Source organism: Monodon monoceros, unplaced genomic scaffold, assembly GCF_005190385.1.
Source record: "Monodon monoceros isolate NGI ecotype Baffin Bay Population unplaced genomic scaffold, NGI_Narwhal_1 Super_Scaffold_2, whole genome shotgun sequence".
NCBI classification, from domain to species: Eukaryota; Metazoa; Chordata; class Mammalia; order Artiodactyla; family Monodontidae; genus Monodon; species Monodon monoceros.
In genome coordinates, this window is record NW_021703776.1 from 358,659 (window position 1) to 379,119 (window position 20,461).

Sequence of the window (20,461 nt, forward strand, 5' to 3'; positions counted from 1 at the left end):
CGCCTGCCGATGCAGGGGACACGGGTTCGTGCCCCGGTCCGGGAAGATCCCACACGCCGTGGAGCGGCTGGGCCCGTGAGCCGTGGCCGCTGGGCCTGCGCGTCCGGAACCTGTGCTCCGCAACGGGAGAGGCCGCAGCGGTGAGAGCCCCGCGGACGGCAAAAAATAAATAAATAAGTAAGTAAGTAAATAAATAAACGTTACTGCCTTGAATGGTGTTTTCACGTAGCTAAAGCACACTTACAAGCGCAGTAGTTCTGGAAAGCTCGTTACAGCAGCGGCTTCATCCTGAGCGGTGGGGGGAGGACCAGAGGCTTCCTGTCGCGCCGCAGAGGCTCTTAGTACTCTGCACCTGCAGCCCCGCTGGCAGGTCACCTCGCGGCCAGAGGGCCCAGGGATCCTCCAGCTCCTCGCTGAGAACGCACACCACCTTTGAACAGGTTTTCCCTCGTGTAAACTTCTACTATAAAGTTGGCGGGAAAAACAGTAACAGAAATTCAGACACTGAGCTTTTCCTACAAATGTATCTGGACCCAGAGTGTGGGATTCAGATGGAATTTTGAGACCTGTGAGGTGTGATTCCTCCCTTCTCACTGCCTCACCCAAGGTGAAGCCCCTCTTGTTGAGGTGGAGAATGATGGTCGTCTTCCATCTGACTCTGCACAGCCCTCTGGGAGCAGGCCAGGTGTGAACGCAGGCCTGTCCATGGCGCAGGTGTGCCGGGGGCTTGGGAACCCTCTAGATGCACGTCTCCTTTTGTAACTCCCTGGTTAAAGAGTTAACTCACCTTACTCTGGGCATCCTTCTGAAATTGCCTATTCCTAGTCGCTGGAGACTGGGGCAGAATGACTACTTGAAGGTTCGTTGATGCGGTTCCTGGGAATGTTTACCCAATCATGCTTTTGTTTTTCTTGATTATTTAACTTTTAAAAAATAACTTTTTGCTTATTACAGAAGTAATTGTCTGTTGTGGAAGTGATAGAAAATACAAATAAACCAGAAAAGCAATCTACCCATAATCTCATCCTCAGAGACAGTCATTGTAGAAGCCTTGGAGTAATTTTTCAGAAGTAATTATATGGCTTATATGAACTTAGGTGCATATATTTTTGTAAAAATGGTCATACTGTCCATATCATTTTGTAAACTGTTCATAGAAATTGGCTCTGTTACCGAGGGTCCCTAGCGTGAACTGCTTTAAAGTTGTGTGACTGTTTCTTCTGGATTGGTTGCTACATCTTTGAACACTGTGCTTACACTAGTGTTTCTCGATCTATTCATTTTAGGAATAATCATTGATTTCTCCAGGTCGTTTTCCCCGCCCCATGAAGGTTATGTGTCCATTTTAGTTACGTCGTGAAGCGTTGGGACTGGATACATGTCACCCAATGCAGAGCCACGTGGTACATAGAATGAAATTTCCTTTTCCCAGGGTTCCCCTTCCCCAGAGATTCGTATTACCTTGTTCTCAGGTGTAACATTTGCTGTCCATTCGCCCACCCCTACCCCCAGTTTGTCAACATGTCCCCTTGACTTGGGGTCCTTTTGTTCATGCAGACACCCAGCCAGGCCCCCCCCTCCCCTCCCACTGGGCCGGCCTACCTCTGTGTCCGTCTCTTCTCCCACACTGGAGGCTACGTTTCCTACCTTCTCCATCCTCCCATTTTTCTTTATTACCGTGTTTTCTTGCTTCATATTCAGAATTATGGAAAAGGGTGCGTGAGAGGAAAATTTCCTGAGTAATTTTACTCAGTAAATTCACTTTTATACCTGAAGGATATGTGAAAAACATTCCGTATTTCATTCTTGATAAATTTAATTTGTGTTTTCTGTCTCTCCCCTTTTTTTGGTCAGAGAATTATCAATTTTACTAGTCTTTTCAAAAAAATGAATATTTGGCTTTGTTGTTTCTTTTTTATGTTTGCTTTCTATTTCATTGATTTCTGCTTTTTTCTTTATTGGTTCTTGCCTTTTACTTTCTTTGGTTTGTCACCTCCCCCTGCTCTTTTTTTGGTAAGTTCTTGAGATAGATACTTAGATGATTGATTTCTACCTTTTCTTCTTTCTCATGTATTTAAATTTATACTTGTATGTATTCATGACCCTTCTTTTCCCTCTGAGCATTGCCTTAACTGCATCTCACAGGTTTTCATATGTTCTGTTTTCATTATCATTCAGTGAAGTGTAATTCTTTTGATTCTCTAATTATTTGAAATTTTATAGCTTAATTTAGAAGTATTTGGGATTTTCTGTTTATCTTTGTGTTACTTCTAGCTTTAGGTCTCAGTGGTCAGAGAATGTACAGTCAGTATGATTTCATTTGTTTGAAATTTGTTAACGTCCCACATGGTCAGCTTTGCATCCTGCGTGTAGCGGTTCTAGGTTGGAGGGTGCATCTCCTCTGTATCCTTGCTGATTTTTGTGTGCCTGTTCTATCAGTTATTAGAAGTGTGTGTTTTTATTTCCTATTTTGATTGTGGATTTGTCTATTTCTCTTTAATTCTGTCAGTTGAGGCTTTAGTTGTTTTGAGGCTGTATTTTATTTTCTACTGAGAACGTGAGATATTTATATTTTCTTCTGTATTTAAAATTTTTCTTTTTTCTCCCCACAGCATCTCACTCTGACTTACTGAGGTGTGTTTTCCATCACGAGTTTCCCGCTTTGGTTTTCCAGCACTTCTTGAATCAGTGTCTTGATATCTTACATTTTGGGAAAGTCTTGGTCATTATCTCTTAAAATATTACTTCTGATCTGTTCTCTCTCCGTTCTCCTCTGAAACTCCAGTTAAACACGATAAAATTTCCGTGTCCATATGCTGGTTATATCCTATTCTCTTGTTTTCCCATCTTTTTCTTTCTCTCTGTGCTTCAGTTTGACATATTTTTTTCTTACCTTTTAAAAAATCCACTAATTATCTCCTCAGCTGAGAGTTTTTCATTTCAGTTATCACATTTCCCAATCTAAGCTTATAATTCGATTCTTTTAAAAAATAGTTTTCAGTTCTCTGCTGAAATTCTCCCTATTTTCATCTAACTTTCGGTAATTGTGTTCAAAGATTTCTGATGTGCATATTTTTAACTGCAATATTAATCATATTTAATAATTCAGAAATACCAATCATTTTCATTGACTACCAGACGTTGTGTATGAAGATTGTAAAAATAAATTTTTCTTCCTTGATGGTGCTGTTTTCCTCTTGATGCTGTGTTTCTGCTCCCTGCAGAGAGCTAGGCTGGGGCCACGTCCTTGAATCTGATCAGAGGCTGAGCTGATTGATGGAGGTTCAGTCTTACTGGGAGCTTTTCCTCTGCTGCTGTAGTCCTGTCAGGGTGAGGAGGGGTCTCAGATAAAACTGGGGTGTTTCCTAGACCCTCACACCCGAGTCCCTGAACTCAGGCCCCGCAGGACCCAGTAGGCTCAGGTTCTCCATCCTTAGGATCCCACGTACCAGACTCCTGTGCCCTCTCCTGAGGGCCTCAGACCGTCAAGTCCTTGTAGCCTTGGTAGCTGTTGGAAGCTTTCACACAGATTAAAAAAAATCATCCACAATTTCTAGCTGTGTGTCTTCAGCAAGTTGTCCATCATTCTGACTTGAATAACGGATCTTTTAAGTCTGCATATAGTCTTCTTCCACGTATCAGGTATTTTCCTGTCATTTCCTTGAATTCCTCACCTGTATTAAAAAAATGTCATCTCTACCTTTAGGTTCAATTTTTGATCATTGTTTTTTATTTTTATTTTTTTAACATCTTTATTGGAGTATTATTATATTTACAATGGAGTGTTAGTTTCCGCTTTATAACAAAGTGAATCAGATATACATATACATATATCCTCATATCCCCTCCCTCTTGCGTCTCCCTCCCACCCTCCCTATCCCATGCCTCTAGGTGGTCACAAAGCACCGAGCTGATCTCCCTGTGCTATGCGGCTGCTTCCCACTAGCTTTCTATCTTACATTTGGTAGTGTATATATGTCAATGCTACTCTCTCACCTCACCCCAGCGTACCCTTCCCCCTCCCCGTGTCCTCAAGTCCATTCTCTACATCTGCGTCTTTATTCCTGTCCTGCGCCTAGGTTCTTCAGAACCATTTTTAAAAAAATTCCGTATATATGTGTTAGCATATGGTATTTGTTTTTCTCTTTCTGACTTACTTCACTCTGTATGACAGACTCTAGGTCCATCTGCCTCACTACAAATAACTCAATTTCATTTCTTTTTATGGCTGAGTAATATTCCATTCTATATATGTGCCATGTCTTCTTTATCCATTCATCTGTCGATGGACACTTAGGTTGCTTCCATGTCCTGGCTCTTCCATGTCCTGGCTAGTCATGTACACTGGGGTACATGACTCTTTTTGAACTATGAACACTGGGGTACATGACCCTTTTGGAATTATGGTTTTCTCAGGGTATATGCCCAGGAGTGGGATTGCTGGGTCATATGGTAGTTCTATTTTTAGCTTTTTAAGGAACCTCCATACTGTTCTCCATAGTGGCTGTATCAATTTACATTCCCACCAAACAGTGCAAGAGTGTTGCCTTTTCTCCACACCCTCTCCAGCATTAATTGTTTGTAGATTTTAAGATGATGGCCATTCTGACTGGTGTGAGGTGATACCTCATTGTAGTTTTGATTTCATTTCTCTAATGATGAGTGATGTTGAGCATCCTTTCATGTGTTTGTTGGCAGTCTGTATATCTTCTTTGGAGAAATGTCTGTTTAGGTCTTCTGCCCATGTTTTGATTGGGTTGTTTGTTTTTTGATATTGAGCTGCATGAGTTATTTGTAAATTTGGAGATTAATCCGTTGTCATTTGCAAATATTTTCTCCCATTCTGAGAGTTGTCTTTTTGTCTTGTTTATGGTTTCCTTTAAGTTACATTAGGCCCCATTTGTTTGTTTTTATTTCCATTTCTCTAGGAGGTGGGTCCAAAAACATCTTGCTGTGATTTATGTCATAGAGTGTTCTGCCTATGTTTTCCTCTAAGATTTTGATAGTGTCTGGCCTTACATTTAGGTCTTTACTCCATTTTGAGTTTATTTTTGTGTATGGTGTTAGGGAGTGTTCTAATTTCATTCTTTTACATGTAGCTTTCCAGTTTTCCCAGCACCACTTACTGAAGAGTCTGTCTTTTCTCCATTGTATATTCTTGCCTCCTTTATCAAAGATAAGGTGACCAAATGTCCGTATATTTATCTCTGGGCTTTCTATCCTGTTCCATTGATCTATATTTCTGTTTTTGTGCCAGTACCATACTGTTTTGATTACTGTAGGTTCGTAGTGTAGTCTGAAGTCCAGGAGCCTGATTCCTCCAGCTCCGTTTTTCTTTCTCAAGATTGCTTTGGCTATTCGGGGTCTTTTGTGTGTTCATACACATTGTGAAATTTTCCGTTCTAGTTCTGTGAAAAATGCCAGTGGTAGTTTTATAGGTATTGCACTGAATCTGTAGATTGTTTTGGGTAGTATAGTCATTTTCACAATGTTGATTCTTCCAATCCAAGAACATGGTAAATCTCTCCATCTGTTTGTATCATCTTTAATTTCTTTCATCAGTGTCATAGTTTTCTGCATACAGGTCTTTTGTCTCCTTAGGTAGGTTTATTCCTAGATATTTTATTATTTTTGTTGCAGTGGTAAATGGGAGTGTTTTCTTAATTTCACTTTCAGATTTTTCATCAGTAGTATATAGAAATGCAAGAGATTTCTGTGCATTAATTTTGTATCCTGTTACTTTCCCAAATTCATTGATTAGCTCTAGTAGTTTTCTGGTAGCATCTTTGGGATTCTCTATGTATAGTATCATGTCATTTGCAAACAGTGACAGTTGTACTTATTTTCTGATTTGGATTCCTTTTATTTCTGTTTCTTCTCTGATTGCGTTGGCTAAAACGCCCAAAACTATGTTGAATAATAGTGGTGAGAGTGGGCAAACTTGTCTTGTTCCTGATCTTTAGTGGGAATGGTTTCAGTTTTTCACCATTGAGGATAATGTTGGCTGTGGGTTTGTCATATATGGCCTTTATTATGTTGAGAAAAGTTCCCTCTATGCCTACTTTCTGGAGGGTTTTTATCATAAATGGGTGTTGAATTCTGTTGAAAGCTTTGTCTGCATCTGTTGAGATGATCATATGCTTTTTCTCCTTCAGTTTTTTAATATGCTTTATCACATTGATTGATTTGCATATATTGAAGAACCTTTACATTCCTTGGATAAACCCCACTTGATCATGTTGTACGTTCCTTTTAATGTGTTGTTGGATTCTGTTTGCTAGTATTTTGTTGAGGACTTTTGCATCCATGTTCATCGGTGATATTGGCCTGTAGTTTTCGTTTTTTGTGCTATCTTTGTCTGTTTTTAGTATCAGGGTGATGGTGGCCTTGTAGAATGAGTTGGGGAGTGTTCCTCCCTCTACTATATTTTGGAAGAGTTTGAGAAGGATAGGTGTTGGCTCTTCTCTAAATGTTTGATAGAATTTGCCTGTGAAGCCATCTGGTCCCAGGCTTTTGTTTGTTGGAAAATTTTTAATCACAGTTTCAATTTTAGTGCTTGTGATTGGTCTGTGTATATTTTCTATTTCTTCCTGGATCAGTCTCGGAAGGCTGTGCTTTTCTAAGAATTTGTCAATATCTTCCAGGTTGTCCAATTTTTTGGCATACAGTTGCTTGTAGTAATCTCTCAGGATCTTTTGTATTTCTGCAGTGTCAGTGGTTCCTTCTCCTTTTTCATTTCTAATTCTACTGATTTGAGTCTTCTCCCTTTTTTTTCTTGATGAGTCTGGCTAGTGGTTTATCGATATTTTTTATCATCTCAAAGAACCAGCTTTTAGTTTTATTGATCTTTGCTATTGTTTCCTTCATTTATTTAAATGATACATTAAACACAATGGACTTAGATGAAATGTCCTATAAATATCAATTATTTCTGGTCTGATCTTATGATTTCTTTCCTTCTGCTAACTTTTGGATTTTTTTTGTTCTTCTTTCTCTAATTGCTTTAGGTGTAAGGTTAGGTTGTTTATTTGAGATTTTTCTTGTTTCTTGAGGTAGGAGTGTATTGCTATAAACTTCCCTCTTAGAACTGCTTTTGCTGCATCCAATAGGTTTTGGGTTGTCATGTTTTCATTGTCATTTGTTTCTAGATATTTTTTGATTCCTCTCTGATTTATTCAGTCATCTCTTGGCTATTCAGTAGTGTATTGTGTGGCCTCCATGTGCCTGTATGTTTCACAGATTTTTTTTCCTGTAATTGATGTCTAGTCTCATAACATTGTGGTTGGAAAATATACTTGATATGATTTCAATTTTCTTAAATTTACCAAGGCTTGATTTGTGACCCAATATATGATCTATCCTGGAAAATGTTCCTTGAGCACTTGAGAAGAAAGTGTATTCTGTTGTTTTTGAATGGAATGTCCTATAAATATCAATTAAGTCCATCTTGTTTAATGTATCAGCTAAAGCTTGTGTTTCCTTATTTATTTTCATTTTGGATGATCTGTCCATTGGTGAAAGTGGGGTGTTAAAGTCCCCTACTAAGAATGTGTTACTGTTGATTTCCCCTTTTATGCCTGTTAGCATTTGCCTTATGTATTGAGGTGCGACCCTCACGTTGGGTACATAAATATTTACCATTGTTATATCATCTTCTTGGTTTGATCCCTTGATTATAATGTAGTGTCCTCTTTGTCTTTTGTAATAGTCTTTATTTTATTTTATTTTATTTTATTTTTGCGGTATGCGGGCCTCTCACTGTTGTGGCCTCTCCCGTTGCGGAGCACGGTCCGGACGCGCAGGCTCAGCGGCCATGGCTCACGGGCCCAGCCGCTCCGCGGCATGTGGGATCTTCCCGGACCAGGGCACGAACCCGTGTCCCCTGCATCGGCAGGCGGACTCTCAACAACTGCGCCACCAGGGAAGCCCAGTAATAGTCTTTATTTTAAAGTCTATTTTGTCTGAGATGAGAATTGCTACTCCAGCTTTCTTTTGATTTCCATTTGCATGAAATATCTTTTTCCATCCCCTTTATCTCAAGTCTGTATGTGTCCCTAGGTCTGAAGTGGGTCTCTTTTAGACAACATATGTACAGGTCTCATTTTTGTATCCCTTCAGCCAGCCTATGTCTTTTGGTTAGAGCATTTAATCCATTTACATTTAAAGTAGTTATTGATATGTATGTTCCTATTACCATTTTTTAATTGTTTTGGGTTTGTCATTGTAGGTCTTTTCCTTCTCTTGTGTTTCCTGCCTAGAGAAGTTCCTTTAGCATTTGTTGTAAAGCTGGTTTGGTGGTGCTGAATTTTCTTAGCTTTTACTTGTCTGTAAAGGTTTTATTTAATTTCTCTGTTGAATGTGAATGAGATCCTTGCTGGGTAGAGTAATCTTGGTTGTAGGTTTTTCCCTTTCATCACTTTAATTATGTCTTGCCACTCCTTTCTGGCTTGCAGAGTTTTTGCTGAAAGATCAGCTGCTAACATTATGGGGATTCCCTTGTATGTTATTTGTTGCTTTTTCCTTGCTGCTTTTAATACTTTTTCTTTGTATTTAATTTTTGATAGTTTAATTAATATGTGTCTTGGCATGTTTCTCCTTGGATTTACCCTGTATGAGAGTCTCTGCACTTCCTGGACTTGATCATTTCCTTTCTCATATTATGAGAGTTTTCAACTATAATCTCTTCAAATATTCTCTCAGTCCCTTTTTTTTCCTCTTCTTCTTCTGGCACCCCTATAATTCGAATGTTGGTGAATTTAATGTTGTCCCAGAGGTCTCTGAGACTGTCCTCAATTATTTTCATTCTTTTTTCTTTATTCTGCTCTGCGGTAGTTATTTCCACTATTTCATCTTCCAGGTCACTTCACCATTCTTCTGCCTCAGTTATTCTGCTATTGATTCCTTGTAGAGAATTTTTGATTTCATTTATTGTGTTGTTCATCCTTGTTTGTTCACTGTTTAGTTCTTCTAGGACCTTGTTAAACGTTTCTTGTTATTTTCTCCATTCTGTTTCCAAGATTTTGGATATCTTTACTATCATTATTCTGAATTCGTTTTCAGGTAGACTGCCTATTTCCTCTTCATTTGTTTGGTCTGGTGGGTTTTTATCTTGCTCCTTCATCTGCTGTGTGTTTCTCTGGTCTTTTCATTTTGCTTATCTTACTGTGTTCGGGGTCTCCTTTTTGCAGGCTGCAGGTTCATAGTTCCCGTTGTTTTTGGTGTCTGTCCCCAGTGGCTAAGGTTGGTTCAGTGGGTTGTGTAGGCTTCCTGGTGGAGGGTACTGGTGTCTGTCTTCTGGTGGATGAGGCTGGATCTTGTCTTTCTGGTGGGAGGACCACATCGAGTGGTGTGTTTTGGGGTGTCCATGACCTTATTATGATTTTAGTCATCCTCTCTGCTAATGGGTGGGGTTGTTTTTCTGTCATGCTAGTTGTTTGGCATAGAGCGTCCAGCACTGTAGCTTGCTGGTCATAGAGTGGAGCTGTGTCTTAGCATTGAGATGGAAATCTCTGGGAGAACTTTTGCCGTTTGATATTACATGGAGCCGGGAGGTCTCTGGTGGACCAATGATCTGAACTCGGCTCTCCCATCTCAGAGGCTTAGGCCTGACGTCGAGCCGGAACACCAAGATCTTGTCAGCCACATGGCTCAGAAGAAAAGAGAGAAAAAAATAGAAAGAAAGAAAGAAGAGAGCAACCAAACCAAAAAACAAATCCACCAATGATAACAAGCACTAAAAACTATACTATAAAAAAACAAAAAAAGAACAAAAGAAAACAAAGAGAACCCTAGGACAAATGGTAAAAGCAAAGCTATACAGACAAAATTACACAAAGAAGCATACACATACACACTCACAAAAAGAGAAAAAGGAAAAAAATATGTATCTATATATAAGAAAAAACAGAAGAGAATAACCAAATCAGTAAACAAATCCACCAATGATAATAAGCTCTAAATATTAAACTAAGGTAAACATGAGGCCAGAAACCAGTCAGTCGCAGACAGCAAACCCCAAGTCTACAGTTGCTCCCAAAGTCCACCTCCTCAATTTGGGATGATCTGTTGTCTATTCAGGTATTCCACAGATGCAGGTCCATCCAGTTGATTGTGGGGATTTAATCCACTGCTCCTGAGGCTGCTGGGAGAAACTTCCCTCTTCTTTGTTTGCAAAGCTCCTGTGGTTCAGCTTTGGATTTGGTCCCACCTCTGCATGTAGGTCACCTGAGGGCCTCTGTTCTTCACTCAGACAGGACGGGGTTAAAGGAGCAGCTGCTTCGGGAGCTCTGGCTCACTCAGGCTGGGCGGAGGGAGGGGTACGGATGCGGGGCGAGCCTGCAGCAGCAGAGGCCGGCGTGACGTTGCACCAGCCTGAGGTGCACCGTGTGTTCTCCCGGGGAAGTTGTCCCTGGATCACGGGACCCTGGCAGTGGCGGGCTGCACAGCCTTCTTGGTGGCTGCAGCAGCAGCCTTAGCGTCTCATGCCCGTCTGTGGTGTCTGTGCTGATAGCTGCGGCTCGCGCCCGTCTCTGGAGCTTGTTTAGGCGGTGCTCCGAATCCCCTCTTCTCGTGTACCCCAAAACAATGGTCTGTTGCCTCTTAGGCAGTTCCAGACTTTTCCCCAGAATCCCTCCTGGCTAGCTGTGGTGCACTGGCCCCATTCAGGCTGTGTTCACACAGCCAACCCCAGTCCTGTCCCTGGGATCTGACCTCCGAACCCCGAGCCTCAGCTCCCAGGCCCGCCCATCCCGGCAGGTGAGCAGACAAGCCTCTCAGGCTTGTGAGTGCTGGTCGGCACCGATCCTCTGTGCGGGCATCTCCCCGCTTTGCCCTCTGCACCCCTGTTGCTGCGTTCTCCTCCGTGGCTCCGAAGCTCCCCCCTCTGCCACCCGCAGTGTTCGCCTGTGAAGGAGCTTCCTAGTGTGTGGAAACCTTTCCTCCTTCACAGCACTCTCCCACTGGTGCAGGTCCCATCCCTATTCTTTTGTCTCTGTTTTTCCTTTTTTCTTTTGCCCTACCCAGGTACGTGGGAAGTTTCTTGCCTTGTGGGAGGTCTGAGGTCTTCTGCCAGCATCCAGTAGGTGTTCTGTAGGAGTTGTTCCACATGTAGATGTAGTTTTGATATATTTCTGGGGAGGAAGGTGATCTCCACATCTTATTCCTCTGTCACCTTGAAGGTCTAGCTCTATTCATTTATTTTGAGTTCTCCCTTTCATGTTGGAGAGTTTCCTTAACTGTCTGTTGAGGTGAAGAATGAGGCACTGAAGCCTGATAGGATGTTTTTCATGTGCAGGGAGCTTATCGGGACTCTGTTTCCATCAGTGGTTCTCAGCTGAGGGGGAGTTTGTCCCCTGGGGCATTTGGCAAGGTCTGGAGCCATTTCTTGTTGTCACAGCTGGTGAGATGCTCCCAACCAGGAATGTTCCTAAACACCCTGTGATGTACAGGACAGCCTCCCCTAACATATAGCTATGGCCCCAAATGTCGAGAAGCTGTCCCTCATTTAGAAGAGACGAAATAGGATGGAGGCAATTGTTGGACATCATGTTTAGGGCTAGAAACAGGGGATCTCAAACCCCCTAGTTGGCCATGGCTAACGCCAGCGTGTCTCAGGTCGTCAGCTGTAGATGTCAAATGGGGACAATGCACAGCTTCTCGTGGCCAGAGCTCGGCTGGAATCCTTGCAGAGTCTTTTACCCCGTGCATGTGTGAGCCTCCGATTCTTGCTGCCCTTGCCAGCTGGGGCCTTCCCACACCTTCTGCTCCACTGACCTGTGTGTTTCCTCTCGGCCTGTCTTTAACTACCTCTTAGGTTTGATGGGGACACAGGAGAGAGAAGCGGCCTGGTCTAGTCCTCTCACGATGGACCTTTGTGTCCCTGTCCTGTTTTCCATCCTTTCCTGTGGAGGTGCCCCCCACCCCAGCGCCCCCGTCGGGTCGGGGAGGGCACTGAGGAGTCCAGAGTCAGAGGACATGTGGTGGAGACTTGAGCAACTACTTGTGTTACATTCACTCCACTGAGCGAGAGCTCTTACCAAAGAGCTGCTGCTGCCTTCTTCTCGGGCAAGGGCCTCTGCAAGGGGTGCTAAAGCCCACGGAATTTTTGTGTGGAACTGCTTTTCTAATTCCTGACATTACACATGTACACACACATGCACATGCACACACGTATACACACACATGGATATAGTCAATTATATGAACGATTCAGCTATGCAAAGCCTTTTATAAGCAGCTTTGGTTCTGTCCCTGGAACACAATTAAAGTCACACTCTGTGGAGGCCAGGTCACTCCTTATTCCATGAAGCCTCTGGAATTAACACAGTGAAGTCGTCAGCAAACTTACTGGGTGAGCCTGTAGAGCACACATTCAAAGGACAAATGATCAGCAATACAGAAATGCTCCCGGTTTGCCCCATCCTGTAAAATTGAACACTTTCCAATTCTCTATCAAAGACAAGAAAACAAAAATCCCAAACACTCAGAGCCCCTCAGAGCGTGGAATGCACTTTTTGGTCTCCTGTTTTCTAGTTGTTGAGCTTAGTTTCATCGGGAGGAATTAAATTAGGATAACTGGCTGGCGCCTAGCTCTCCTCTTCAGCAGCTGTAACCATGACAACAGGATGCCCTCAGTAAGCACTTACACACACGAGGTACTTGGCTTAATCCTTAGGACAATCCCGCAGGGGATTCTGCTTTCTTCACACTGCAGATGAAGAAACAAACTTTGACGGATAAGATAACTTTCCAGGGTAAACATGGAATCACAGGAGAGGTGCTATGGGGGCAAAGCTGGATCTTGTCCCCTTTGCTGCCACCGCTGCCCAGTGGGCAGGTACTGAGGGGGACAGGGCCACCCTCTCTGCTTGGAGCTGGGTTACTCCAGCCGTGTCTCTCACACGTCCTTCCCTCTGTTGTTCATTCTTTCCGGCTCCTGCTGTTGACTTAGCTGTGGTCTGCAACCTCACCTTCTATGATTTAACTGTTTTCTTTCCATTTACATGTAAGTATCAGCATTACAGGGACCATATAGGAAAGGTGGAGTTTGCACTCAGCAAATAAGTAGCAGATTTTGCGTGGAACGGAATTGGACTCTTCTGAATAAATTTTCTCATGAAGGAATTTATTTGCAAAGTCCCTGCCTTGGGAAGGATACGCGCTGTGCCCAGAGAAGAGTTGCCATGTCCTCGTTTCCATGTCCTCAGGAGGGAAGCTGGGCCAGATGCTGAACCTCATGGGCGCTGGACGCCTCCGCTCCCTGGGCCGCATCCTGGCCAACCTGACCTTCTGTGTCCTAGTGACCCTCTTCCAGGGCCTGACCTCCGCCACCTGCCTGGAGGCGACCTCACAGGCCCTCATGCGGAAGAACAGCTTCTTGGCCAGTAAGTATTCAGTGAACACACATGCTCATAAAGGCAATATTTGCATATTTCTCCCCAAACGTGTCACACAGGCCCTCATGCGGAAGAACAGCTTCTTGGCCAGTAAGTATTCAGTGAACACACATGCTCATAAAGGCAATATTTGCATATTTCTCCCCAAACGTGTCTTATCACAGGTAGAAAACAGTGCTTTCTGGGTAAAATGAACAAGGCAGAACTGGTCCCCTTGAGTTGGTGAAAAGATGGGCCTCGTACGTCATCCGAGGCCCAGTGCTATTCCCTGCATCCATGTTTACCAGTTTACGGGACTAGTTTACCAGTTTATGGTTAAATCTCATGTGATAGGTTATATTTTTCTTGATTAAAGCTGCACTCTGATTTCTTCCATCCCTTTTATTTTTATCAGGTATATCTGGATGTCCTAGGGTCAGGGGAGAAGAGACAGTGGCCAGTTCAAGTCTTTCGATCAGTTGTTCACTTATTCAACATAAATATGATGTATTCCTTTTGAATAAACAGTGAATTGTTTTTATTTGGCTTTGTATTAGTTTGCTAAGGCTGCTGTGACAAAGAATTGCAGACTAAGTGGCTTAAACAGCATAAATTTATTTTCTCATAATTCTGGAGTCCAAGTGTGGGCAGGCCTGGCTCCCCCCGAAGCCTCTGTCCTCGACATATGGATGGTTGTCTGCTCCCTCATCTTCCCTCTGTGCGTGTCTGTGTCTGCACTTCCCTGTCTTCTAAGTACACCAGCCATGCCGCATTAGAGCACATCCCGTGACCTCATTTTCAGTTGGTCACCTCTGTAAACACTAAATCTCCCAATAAGGTCACATTGTGAAGTGCTAGGGGTGAGGACTTCTACTTATGAATTTTGGGAGGGCAGAATTCAGCCCACAAGCAGCTTTGTACATGAAATGCGAAGAATTCCTGTGGCAGAGCACAGAATCCAAAGACATCGGTTCTTAGGGACATCTGTAATCACAGACAAGGAAATCCTATTATTTGTGCGGCCTCATGTAATTTTTCAAGTCCTGCAAAAATGCAAAACAAGTCATTTCTTTGTATTAATGACACCACTGTGTGTTTTTGTTAAAATAAAAAAGAGGATTTTTAATTTTAGGAGGGAGTTGGGAATTGGGAGGCCTTAGTGCTACCTCAGCGCCGAGGGCTTGTGTCACACAGAAAATCAGCCTCCCCCTCCCTGGGGTGCAGCCCCTTTCTCAACGGGGGCACTGAGCTGAGTGTCCTGGGGCTTCCGGTCAGACCCATGCTGATGTGGTGCGAGCCGCTCCTAGGTTGTGCTGACCCCTTGTTTGTCCTTTTCTGACCTTAGGTATCATTTTTAACAGTTCCTCAGCAGGTAAGAACCTCAGCTCAGAATCTCTCCAGCTGCCACCCCAGGTTACGTACAGCATCCGGACCAGCATTTTGTACAGCTTGAGGACGGATCTGGTGAAAAACCCTTTCTGGAAGTTCCACCCTCGGAGCCTCCCAGCCGATGGGTTCAAGTATAACTACATCTTTGTCCCGTTGCAAGACATGATCGAAAGAGCTATCATCTCAGTGCAGACAGATGGGGCAGGAGGCCCTGAACCTGGCCGTGCAGGTGCAGGCCATCCCGTACCCGTGTCACACCAGCCACCTGTGAGTACCCGGTGGGACCGAGCTCCTGAGGGCCTCCGACAGTGGGAGAGGCCCTGCGTTTGGAAACCAGGTGGAGAAAAATCCTGGAGCTTTTGTATAGCCTTTCCACCAAAGAGCATTTAGAGACGATCCATTCTCCTTTTTAATTTCCTAAGGCTGAGCCATCCAGATAGAAGAACAATTGTGGAGATAATGTGGTCAGTTAGATTTGACACCAGGCATCTGTAGCTTCAGACACCCTTGAGAATAAATTTGACGAATAATATTCACGGGGGATTCCTCCCATCTGAACTAGGGAATCAGAGGAAGCTTATTTCCTCTTCAGCCCAAATCCTTACAGTTTGGGCCTGTGCCACCCACATGCAGGGATGGAGGGATTCCCAGAGGCCTGGGGCGGGTGACCTCTTAGGTCGCGTCATCCGAGAACACTCACGAGTTGAATTGGGTGATTCAGCGGGTGGCTGCAGCTCCGACACCCTCAGGGTGAGAGCGAGGGGAAGCTCAGTCGAAGGGACTCGGGGCAGCGCTCACCCTTGGGACGTCCTTCCGTGTAAGATGCTTCAGAGCCGAGACCCGGGCAATGTTCCGGGCGGTGCTGTGTTCAGAAAGGGGTGCATTCACGAGCCCCCTCCTCCCTGACTTTCCCAAATGGGTCAGCAAGCAGGACTGGGCAAGAGGAGGATGACAGCAGACCCTGCCCTCGGCTGGGGAGCCGCACTCTTCTGTGCGTGACTCCGGCACAGGCTGGTGGGAGGACACAGCCCAGACGTGAGCCTCAGGGTCCCTGATTCACTCCTTCCCGTGCCGGGGAGGGCGGTGGAGACACAGGACCTGCATCAGCCCGCTGGCCTGAGGTTCGGGGTGGGGAGAAAGCTTCGGTCCTTCTCAGCAGTACCCCCCGCCCGCATAGTCCTGGGCCCGGGATCAGGGTCCTGGGGGCAGGGGGTGGATGGAGGGAGAAGGGCAGGAGGCAGAGCCGGGGTGATGTGGGGAGGGGCTGGGGGTTGGTCACCACCCTGCACTGGCACCGGAGTCATGCATCTCAAGAGACAAAAACAAAAGCTGAGCCATTTTTTTCTTTTTTAGATTCCATATGTATGTGTTAGCATACAGTATTTGTTTTTCTCTTTCTGACTTACTTCACTCTGTATGACAGAATCTAGGTCCATCCACCTCACTACAGATAACTCAATTTCATTTATTTTTATGGCTGAGTAATATTCCATTGTATATATGTGCCACATCTTCTTTACCCATTCATCTGTCAGTGGACACTTAGGTTGCTTCCATGTCCTGGCTATTGTAAATAGAGCTTCAATGAACATTGTGGTACATGACTCTTTTTGAATTATGGTTTTCTCAGGGTATATGCCCAGTAGTGGGATTGCTGGGTAAAACGGGTCTGAGGAACCTAGGGGCAGGACAGGAATAAAGACACAGATGTAGAGAATGGACTTGAGTACACGGGGAGGGGGAAGGGTAAGCTGTGACAAAGTGAGAGAGTGGCATGGACATATATACACTACCAAAAGTAAAATAGATAGCTAGTGGGAAGCAGCCTCATAGCACAGGGAGATCAGCTCCGTGCTTTGTGACCACCTAGAGGGGTGGGATAGGGAGGGTGGGAGGGAGGGAGACGCAAGAGGGAAGAGATATGGGAACATATGTATATGTATGACTGATTCACTTTGTTATAGAGCAGAAACTAACACACCATTGTAAAGCAATTATACTCCAATAAAGAGGTGTTAAAAAAAAAAAGCTGATTTCTCCACGTGGCTGTCCCTGTATATGGGATTTTGATACAACAGGCTCATCCTTTTCTGTCTGACGTTGCTAATAGAGACAAGCCACCGAGGAACACTGTTAATAAGAGTTATTAAAAATGCGAGTCAGGGATTTGCCACCTTCAGAAAAAGACGTGGAGACAACGAAATGTTTATGAAGATCAGAGTAACCTTTTAAAAAGGTTTAAACAAATGAGAATGTTGGATTTCCTAATTTCCAAGTTTATTGACGGGCTTTTGTTTGGGTTCCAGAGTAGGGATAAATACACGGAAGAATCTGGGGCATATTTGTCGGATTCATGCTGACCTGATAACAGGGCGGTGACAGACAGTCCTATTTCTGAGGTCACTTAGACATCCTGGATTTAATATGTTTCTCCTTTCATTGTTAGCTTTGTAGACAAATGGTTATCAAAAGTTGAGAAAGTAGAGAAAAAAGGCATACTTCATACCCTCTTCTAAAGCATCAGTTGTTTTTTGTTTGTTTGTTTGGTGACCATTTTTCCCTTCCGTGACCTTGAACTCATGACATCTTGCTAAGAGAGAAAGTTTTTGTGCTGTTTTTTCATTTGAAGCCATTTATGGAGCATTTGCTGGTGTCATGTATGCACGTGACTGTCATACTTGGTGGTGAAAAAGGTGTCGTCCTTGCCTTCTGGGAGCTTGCAGACCAGGGGTTACCAGGACCGTATGAGCCTGGAGAACCGCAGTCACCCTCCCCTGTGGGATTCCCCAGGGATGGGAGTCACAGGACCTCTCACCGCCCAGTTGGGAAGTTGGTGGAGGGGCACACGCGTCCACGTCAGACACCAGTCTCTTCCCTAAGGTCCGAGGGAGGATTTGAGGTCGAGCAGAGCACTTGTGTTCCTCTCCCTCTCCCTCATCCCCTCCTTCTGTGGTTAGTCTACCTTCAACATGCTTCCTCCTTCTGCATTTTAAAAATTCACTTGGTGCACACAAAGTTTCATTATTTTCTTGTTCTGTTGATACTTTTTTCAAAGGACCACACATGGACTTTATTTATCAATTCTCTTTTTTTTTTTGTCTTTTCTAACTTACTTGTTCTGTCTTTATTTTTATTACTTCCTTACTTTTATATACCTTCAATGTGTTATGCTGTTTCTCTGATACCTGAGACCCACGTTTGATACATTATTTTTAGTGGTTTTTTCCTTTAATGTGTGTAGTGACCTAAGGTGATGACTTTTCTTTTCAATCATTATTTCAACTATGTCCCATGGATCTGATATACGACTAAAAGTTCATTGTTTTCTAGACACTTGCAATATGGGTTTCTGCTGTCTTCTTGACCCAAGAGCTGTTTAAGTGTCTTTTAATTCCCAAGTGGAAATTCTCAGGAATTTTAAGCATGTGAAGTTACTCAACTTACTTATAGTAAGAAAAATTCAAATTAAAACTAGTCTGCAACAGCATTTTAAAAATCAGATTGACAAAATCCAAAAATCGCATCATACCCTAAATTGCCAAATACTGCTAATAAATCCTAATTTGTACATTGCCATCAGAAAATACTGTGTTTATCATTTCCACTTTTTGAATTTATGGCATTTTTCTCTGGCAACTATTATATAATCAACTTTTGTGAATGATTTATGGGCCCTTGAAAAGAAATTTCTGATTTCCTATTTTTATAGTACAGAATTTATCCACATTAACTTTGTTGTTTAGGAATTCTCTGTCCTTATTTGTGTCCACTTCATCTGTGCTGAGCGAAGGTAGATAAACTGTAGTCTCCTGTTACTGGGACATCCCCTTGCTTTTGCCTCTGGTGTTGGCCTTTCGAATCTTGGGGCTGAGTCACTTCGTGCAGAGCCATGAGTAATTGTGTTCTGGGTCTTCCTTAATGCTTTGTGGACGTAATTCTACCTTGTATAAAATTAAATTAATGACCTCTGCTTTTCCCCCCTTTCTTCTCTCTGGATTCACAGTTTGCTTGCCATGCCTTTGCCCATCCTTGCATTTTAAACTTTTCTGAAGTGTCTTATTTTAGGGGCGTCTCTTGTGTGCATCACATAGCTTCATACACAGGGGAGGTTAGCTGTTTAACAGTATGAAATGGAATTTCAGGTATATGTGGTCCTAGTGATGTAATATATTTTTCTATACTTATACCATTATTTAGGAATGTTCTGCTGTTGTTCTAGTGGTTCCCTTATAGTTATAACTTTGTACAAATAATATCAACCCTTTCTTTTTTTTTTTTACCATGACCAATAAAAAAACAATGTAATTTCTCTTCTTCCATCACATCTTTTTATCATGCAATTTTAGTTAACATTATTATCTCAGTGTCCTCCTTTGTACGTTAAAGATGCCTATACTTATATTCTACATTTGTCAGCGTGAAATAGCCTTTGATTTTGGCATTTACCAGCTCATTCTTCCTTTTTGAAGAATTTCCCCAACCTTCCAATTTTTGTTTGTTGTATCATTTTTACATTTCAGGGAACAAAACATTTCCAATATGTCTTGTCATCTTATTTTTCATTTTTGTTTTAGTCTTATTTTTACTGGAAGTAAATCCACTTCTTACCATTATTCTTTCACTGTGATTTACCAGTCACCCCTCTGTGGGCTGGTTTGTCTTCTAGTAATTTCCTTAAGAAGATCTCATGAGACAATTTAACCCGAGTTCTTACATACTTAAAATTCTTCGCAGCATTTATATTTGAAAGACAGCTTGGCTGGACATGAAATCCTGGGCTCACTCTTTCCTTGAGTATCTTGTAGAAATAGCTCCATTATCTTTGGCTTTCAGGTTAGTATAAAGAAATCTGAGGACGCCTTGATATTTTCTCTCTTTTATCTGACTTGGTAATTTTGACAAATTGCTAATAACTTGAAAATTCAATAATTTACTAATTGTTGGCCATTCTAGGACAGTTTTCCAAGGCATAAGATGAGTTCTTTCAATGTGTAAGACTTAAGCTTTTTTTTTTTTTTTTTTTTTTTTTAATGGAAACTCTTGGTGTGTTCTAGCATTACAATTTATTCTCTTCCAGTATTTGGTTTTTCTTCTTAAGGGAATCCAGTTGCATGACTTCCCCCCTGTGTTTCTTATCAACAAAATCCCCTTAATTCTATTAAGCTCCTTCTTTCTTTCTGTCCCTTCAGCTGCATTCTCACGTGTGTTTTATGGCTCTCACTGGGTGTGTGCAGCGTCGTTTGCCGTTGTTGTGCCCCTCATCCTGTCTCTATCCATCTGGCGGCTATCTTCCACCTTCTGTTTCTCCCCAGCCTCTTCCAGCTCACATTCCGTGTCTTCCTGCCACCTCAGCATCTCATCACTGAACCATAACACTCCTGTGGTATGGTGTTTTTATAGGGGATTGCCTTAGTAAATAGTTTTAAACTGGTGGCAGAGATGTTGGCTATTTTCATCTGTTTCACGTCACCATCTTTTTGGCATGTGTTCTTCATTTGTTAATAATTCTGAGACTCTCAACCTACTTTTATTTCTCATGTGGCTGTTGTGCTAGATTTCTGTTGCCGTTGTTACTCATCTTGAATGACTCGGGTCTTCCCGGCCAGTTGTTTGCAAGGGGCTCCAGCTAGTGGTGAGGACCAGGGACATGAATGCCCCCAGAGCTCAAAGTCTCTCTCCCACGGCCACGAAGACTGAGT

General features: G+C 43.0%; 1 protein-coding gene across 1 annotated transcript in view; it reads left to right on the top strand.

The window, feature by feature from the left end:
- The window catches only part of ABCA13 (ATP binding cassette subfamily A member 13), a 262,933-nt gene that overhangs the window by 63,268 nt on the left and 179,204 nt on the right, over nt 1-20,461 (top strand). The window contains 3 exon segments of the mRNA XM_029233962.1: nt 13,206-13,382; nt 14,719-14,957; nt 14,959-15,029. Of these exon segments, the coding sequence (XP_029089795.1) occupies nt 13,206-13,382; nt 14,719-14,957; nt 14,959-15,029 (487 nt within the window).